At 62.3% G+C, this 7109-nt stretch overlaps 1 protein-coding gene across 1 annotated transcript in view; it reads left to right on the top strand.

The window, feature by feature from the left end:
- Positions 1-3964: 3964 nt before the first annotated feature.
- Positions 3965-7109, top strand: part of COL18A1 (collagen type XVIII alpha 1 chain) — a 41544-nt gene continuing 38399 nt past the window's right edge. Inside the window, exons 1-2 of the mRNA XM_075027771.1 lie at positions 3965-4023; positions 4523-4593. Coding sequence (XP_074883872.1) covers positions 4013-4023; positions 4523-4593 — 82 coding nt within the window. The 5' untranslated portion in view covers positions 3965-4012. The remainder of the gene's footprint in view (positions 4024-4522; positions 4594-7109) is intronic.

Here is a 7109-nt window from a genome sequence, read left to right as displayed (position 1 = left end):
GGAGGTGATGGTGCGATGGTCCCCTGGCCCCAGCTCACCTCCCTGACAAGCTGCAGCAACCCGCGCTGTCCCATCCTCCTCGCATCTGCAGGAGGGATGCAGGTGGGCTGCAAATCCTGGAGCATTTCTGCTGCCGGCCAGGCCTTTAGCCACCCCTGTGACACCTCTTTCTGCCCTCTGCAGCCCCTTGCTAATGTGTCCACCAGATCTGGCTGCTGGGGCCAGGCATGGTGCTGCTCCACTCCCAGCCTCCCCAACCTGGCTTAGCTCATCCCCCGCCTACATGGGTGGGTAACGCACTCCCCACTCAGCCAAGCTCTTGTGCTTGCCAGCTTTCCTCGTTGGAGGAATATCTGGATTTCCAATTATTCCCACTCCCTGCCTGAGCTCTTTGGGTCCTTCCCAAACGCCCACCTTCGTGGCTGGGCGTGCTTTACCTCCGGAAAGGAGGGATGCCTTTCACAGACCAAGATGCTGTCACATCATCCCTTGCCAGATCCTCACTGAAGGTGTCAGCTGAAGGGAGAGCATGGTGCTGCCCTTTGCTGCGGATAACCCTCCTGGACCAGCTCTTCCACTGCTGTCCTGGTGGGTCTAGGCCATCAGTGGACACGGGCTTCTGAGCCAGAGCAATGGATGTGGCAGAGAGATGCAAAACTGTCTGGTGCCAGTGGTCCTGAGTGCTCACACCCAGGGGCTGCAGCCGGGAGGAGGTGGCTTTAACACAGACAAATGGCACATCAAAAGTGGCAGGACTGGCCATGGCCACCGCTTGGGGATTGGTGCAGATGGGACAGCCCTGCCTGTCGGTGGTTTGCTGCTCCCTCCGCTTGCTGCAGCCTTTGTTTTTCTGCACGGACACTTGCCAAATATTGTCCTTTGCCTTCTTGTCCCTTATTGCCTCTTGGCCCCAGTCCTATGGCTCCGGCTGCTCCCCAGCCTCCTCACTAAGCCCCCTGTGGAAAAGCAAGGTGGCAGCAGGACTAAGCCCCCTGCCTGTATCCCAGCTGCAAGGCACAGGAGCATCTAAAGGCAACTGTGCACAAGCAATGTTTTTTCGGTGGTGGTGACAGTTCACGGTGTCTGCTGGCACCCCCACCTCTCCCACAGCATACAGGTCACAGCTCCTTAGGCCACCCAGCAGCCTGGGGACACGCTGCCCTTCACAGCGCAGGGGCAGCCGTCACGCCGAAGCCACTTCGGAAAGGGGACATGGACGCAGGCCATGCGTGCCAGCCCTGGAGCCCCTGCCAGGGACGTGCCTAGGCCACGGCAGCCAACATTTCCAACCCCTCCCCTCTGCCCAAAGGAGGGAAAAACAGGCCAGCCGTCCCGCAGGGTTGCCAGGGTGACATTTTTTTGGCTGCCGCACTGTCCCAGCCGCTGAGCTGGCAGGGGCTGTGTGCTGGGAGCTGGGGCAGCCCCTCTGTCCCTGCACCAGGGTGCCCCTGCGTGGGGCCACCCAGCAGCATGGGACCACCAGCTGCGGGATGCAGCCGGGAGGGAGTGGGTGGGAGCCAGGCGCAGGGGTGGGGGAACAGCAGGAACCCAGGAGGAGTCGTGCAGAGATGAAAAATGCCAAAACTTTGCTGGAGCTTGAAGCCTGTGGGGCAGGAGGGCCTTTTTGGCTGGGGTTTGGAAAGTCACGGCTGCAAGCGGCAGAGCGACCATCGGAGCACCGCTGGTTTCCATTTGGTCGGCTTTCAAAAGAGCTGCCTCCCTGGCAGCGTGTCCCGCCCTGCGGCGGGCAAAAAGCGTTTGTTTGCTTGGGAAAAGATGAGCCTCATTATCTGTCCTTCGTGGCTCTCAAACTTTAAAGCACAGCGGGAGGAAATTTTACGATGGGAAACTGCCCTGGTGTCAGCCAGGCGCTTTGCACAGAGGTCTGCTGAGGGGAGACAGCCCCACGGCGGTGGGGCCAGCGCTGGGGCACAGACCCACTGGTAGGCACAGGGAAGGCGGGAGGGCTGGCAGAAAGTGATGCACTTGAACCTGCCCCGTTTCCCTCCCTGGTGAACAAGCACAGCGGGAGCTGGGGGAGCACAGCCAGGCCAGGCAGAGCCCGGAGGTGCAGCGAGGAGGAAGTCTGGGCTGTAAAGCAGCTCCACATTCACCTGCACCTCGGTGCTCGCAGCGCCCAGCGATAACATCTCTGCTCTCGGTGAAGCACCGGCTGCATCAGTGTGTGGGAAGGTCCGGGCAGGCGGTCAGGGTAGCCCCGACCAGGTTCGTACCTCCCGGCCCACGCAGCACTGGTAACGATAGGAAGGGCCAGAGCCGCGTTTCCCTGCTGAGCGAGAGCAATCCTCGGAGCAGCCGCCCTGGAGCTGCCCATGGCATCTCTCACCCTGCGGGAACCGGAACGTTTACCCACCCTCTCCCATCAAGCCCATTAAAAGCTGGCTCACTTTGAAGAGACCGCCGCTATCGGGGAGGATCATTTTCTGTTTTCAAGGAGATTTTTCCAAGTACCATCCTTGCCCCAGGACTCTCCTCCCACTTGCTCCATGCTCTCTAGGCCCATCGGGACTCCTCCTGCAGCCCATCCACCCCTCCAAAAACCCTGCATGAAATGGCAGCCCAGTGACTCAGGGCTGCCACGTGTTGCTTTTTGTGTAGCTCAGGTATTTGGGCAATGCACATCAACGTCTACCTGGAGGAAAGGAATCCAGCTGCAGGAGAAGAAAGGGGTGGTAAATCATTCAGCATTCAGCCGGGAACACATAAATTTAACAGTCCCGACCACGTGAAATCATTCTGCACCCAAACAAAAGGCAGCTTCGGTGTCTATTCATCGCCCCCAGACTGGGGTCGTGCCGAGGGGCTGCCTGCCTTTGGCTCCGTGGTGCAAGGCGTGGTTAAAAGATTTATAGTTAAAAGACGGATAGTGATAGCGTGCACCGCTGCGAGCACGGAGCCGAGCAGCTGGATGTCATGGTTTATTCTGCTAGATCCAAACCGTGGCTTAGACTAAACACTGCCTCTGCCATCATCAGTGAATCACTTCTAGATCCCCTGGAAGTTTCCAGGGCTTGGATTTCAGAAGGTTGCTGCCGCGGGGCACTAAAATCCTGTGGAAGACAAAGCAAGGTGTGGCAGGTTTTGTGGGGATTATCCTGCCCTCCACGGGGCTGGGGCTGGAGGGAGATGAAAGGTGGGGTACTGGGAGGAGGTAAAAGCGGGCAGCAGCACCAGCTTTAACTCCTTTCCCTGCGCGGGAGAGGTGAGGTGAGGTCTGCTGCCGCCCGGCCTCTCGCACCAGGAGGGTGCTCCGGGCCCCCCAGGCCCCCCGTCCTGTCGGGGTGGGCTAGGTTCATCGCATGAACAGCCAGAGCGGCAGGGGAGGCTCGTGGGGTTCCCACGCCCCCCCCCCACGCAGTGGGGTGAAGCGAGGGGCCGCTGGGGTAGGGAAGAGCCAGGAGAGGAGGGCATGGGGTGCCCGGGTGGGAGCACCCTTCCCTGCTTGGTGCCCCCGGGGCTGGGATAGGGGAGAGGAGAGGGAATGAGCTCAGGTCGCTGATTCACTCCCGCCTTCAAGACCAGGCCTGGCCCGCCAGCCGAAACCCCTGGGCTTGGTGGAGCAGGAGGTGCCAGGGCAGGGCCGGGCTGCCGGTGCCCTTTGGGGGTGAGGGCGCTCCCCGGCGCCCCGGGGAGAGGATGCTCCTCGGGGAGAGATGCTGGGGGGGGGGGGGGGGAAGCCGTGCCGTGCCCCCCGCACACCGGATGCGCTGGGGCTGGCGCAGAGCCCGGACGCCCCGGGGAGGTGGGGGGGGGGGGGATGTCCCCGACCCCCTCCGTGCCGCAGGAGCCCAGCGGCCGTGCAAGCCCCGGGACCGGGGGGCTGGGGGCGGGCTGAGCCCCGGCCCCCGGCCCCCGCTCCGCCGCCAGCCCGGGGCGGGCCGCCCCTCCCCTCCCGTCCCGTCCCGTCCCTCCCCTCCCCGCCCCCCAGGCCGTGCCGTGCCGAGCCGAGCCCAGCCGAGCCGTGCCGCGCTGCCGGCAGCGAGCGGGCACCATGCGCCCAGGGTGAGCGACGGGGCCGGGGGGGCTGCCGGGGCTGCACCGGGACCCCGGAGCTGCCGGGGCTGGGGGGGGGCGCACCGGTAGCGTGGGAACCCCGGGGCAGCCGGGCTTGGGGCTCAGCGGGACCCCGGAGCTGCCGGGGCTGAGGGGGCACCGGTAGAGCGGGAGCCCCGAAGCCGCCGGGGCTGGGAGGCACCGGGATTTCGGTGCTGCCGAGGCTGGGGGGCACCGGTATACTGTGGGGCGACCCCGGGGGCGCCGGTACCGCAGGGACCCCGGAGCCACAGGTGCCGGGGTTCGCCGAGACTCCGGTGCACCGGTGCCGCCGAGGCGGGGGGGGGGGGGAACCGGTATATGGTGGGGACCCCGGGGGCAGCGGTACCGTGGGAACCCCCGAGCTGCCGGGGCGCCCTGGGGCTGCGGGAGTGGGGGGGCCCACCGGTTCGGCCCGGGGCTGCCGGGAGGGTGGGTAACCTCTTGCTCTCTTCTTCCCTTCCCGCAGGTGCCCCCCGCGGCGGCTGCTGCTGCTTGGGCTCTTTGTCCTGCTGGTCCCCGCCGCTTCCCAGGAGCCCGGTAATGTGGGCGGGATGTTGGGGAGGGGGGTCCCTACCGCCATGCCCGGGGTCTCCCGGACCCGTTTTCTGTCCTGAAGCCCCTCACCCCCTGGGATGCGCTGCGAACGTGGCCCTGCTCCCCGGCAGGCATGGGGTTGTGTGTCCCCTCGGGTTGAATGCTGCGCCCGGTCCGTGGTCCCCAAAGAGAAGGGTGGTGGGGGGAGAATAATGCAATGTTCCTCGTGGTCACTGAGGGTGGCAGGGTTGGGGTCCCGTGTGCCCCTGTCATTAACGGGGCACCGGGGAAGGATGCCAGGGAAATGCTGTGCCGGGCAACCCCTGAGAGATGCCTGGCTGCAGTGTGCTCGGAGGCTTTACTGGGGCGAGAGTGGTTTGCCTGGTCCGTTCTGGTTGTGGGACAGACGGGATGGCATTGCCCCAAAGTGGGCATGCTCCATGTGTTAGTGGTTTCTGCCGTGCCTGAAGAAGTCATCCCGGTGACTGTGTGTCCTTGGAAGCGTTGCGAGCGGTAGGAAGCCTTGAGCGTGTGCCCCAGGGATATGCAACACCTCCCACACTGCTCCCCAGCTTTCCCCTGCCTTTGGGGCTCAGTGAAACAACCCGCTCATCTCAATCTCAAACTGCTGGTGCCTCGGGAGAGGGGAATTCGGTGCTGATTCAGCTTTCCAGCCCTTTTTCCCCCACGGGGCACGTGAGCCGGTTCTCCCACTGCCTGAGCGCACGAGCTGCCTATTCTCCTGGTGAACTTTACCTCCCCGACGGGGAAGCTTCCTCCCGGCTGCCAGACCGGTTGAAAGCCCTCCTCCCCTTGCAGCCGGTCTCTGGATGCGTGCCCAGGATGAGGTGGCAGAGCACGCCACTGCTGACACAGGGACCCCCCGACCCCACTTTGCAGCTCAGGAACCCCATTTGCAAAAGCAGCTGAGCTGCAAGCGACGATCCAAAACCGGGCAAGGATGGCTTTTATCCGGGGTGATGTTCTGGCTGTCTTCTGCTTGTGCTGAGTGTTGTCAGCTTGCCAGCACGTTACGAGGCATGGCTCGTGCCCCCCTCTGTCGTCGTCTGCTGGGCAAGACGTGTTGGTAAGTGGCTGCCCCAGGTACAGGTGAGCTGGAAGTCGGACAGGCGTTGGGCCGTGAAATTGGTGGATCATTTGCTGGAGCAAGGCTTCATGTCATCTAGGAACAGCTCGAGCATGCCTGTGCGGAGGCTGGCTCTGCTGGCAGCTGGGTCACGTCGCGGAAAGGGAGAGAACGGCCTGGGCAGCGGGGATGCCCACCACTCCCAGAGCGTGTCTGGGAACAGTTGGAGAAGCTCTCAAAATGCCCCGAGCTGGCTTTGTGACTTTCCGTGTGTGGGTGCCTCCCTAGGGACCAAAGGAACAAAGCTCCCCTTGGAGCTCTTCAGAGATGGGAATATTATTCCTATGTCAAATCCTGAATTGACTATTTTAGGTCCCTGGAGACCGTCCAGCACGGCCAAACTGAGCTGGAGGGCCGGGAGCTGGTTCAACAGTGGTTACTCAGAGCTATTCATGCCCTTCTCCGCCCCCCCCCCCCCCCCCCCCACCTCCACCGGTGTCCCGGCTCCTGGCATGATATTGGGCATTGGACCCTTTGCCAAGCAGAAGCTGCATCCCCCCCCACCTTTGAGCAGCCAGACCAGGGGACCCCAAGGACACTTCACGTAGTGCGCAGAGGGGTTAAATGGTTAAATGTTGGGGGAGCACCGCTGGTGCCGGTCACCGCTGGCAGGGAGGTGCCCGTTTCACCCAGCTGACTTGGCGGTCTACCAAAGGCAGGCTGCGAATCGGGTTTTAAAAGAATTTGCAAGAGGGTTGGTGTGGCTTTTTTTTCTTTCCTTCTGTGGTTTTTTTGTGGTTTTTTTTGTTTGTTTTTTTTTTCCTTGGTTCAATGTCCAAGGACTGCAGGGCCTGTTCTGCCAGCCCTCCTTTGTGATGGCTCCTGGGACATGTTTGCTCTGAAGGCCGTCCTGGCATGGTGATAACCTTTCTGTTTATCTGCCTGCCTTGTAAATTTGGTGGCTTAGCTGTCCAGAGCTGGTCTTACATCTTATCACCAGATCTCTAGGATTCCTCAGGAAGAGCACGTAGCCACACAGGGGATGGGGATGCTGCAAGAATGCTTTCATGGGTCCAGTCCTGAGAGCGTGGGGGAACTGGGGCACGTGTAGGGCTATGGGTGTCCCCCCACGCACAGGCCAGCAGCCCAGGCTGGGTTGCATGCTGGGGAAATCCCCATTCCCAGGAAGGAGGACAGCCCTGGGACATGTCCCTGGAGATGGGGCATCTTCACCCTTAGGGGTTTACGAAGCTGGCCAGGGTCGCCCCAGTCTGGTGGTGGGGATGGCTACATGAGACAGCCTGACTTCATTCATCTTCTCTTGCATTGAGTTTCTCTGCATCGATTTGGGGCTGGGGAGGGCTGGTACATCAAGGTCTTGGCTAGTGATGATGAGGAGGATGCAGGCAGCACCTGGGAATTCAAGCTGCCT

The sequence above is a fragment of the Buteo buteo genome, chromosome 5, assembly GCF_964188355.1.
Source record: "Buteo buteo chromosome 5, bButBut1.hap1.1, whole genome shotgun sequence".
Lineage (NCBI taxonomy): Eukaryota > Metazoa > Chordata > Aves > Accipitriformes > Accipitridae > Buteo > Buteo buteo.
Note: the sequence above shows the minus strand (reverse complement) of the source record. Positions and strands in the feature narration are given on the sequence as shown.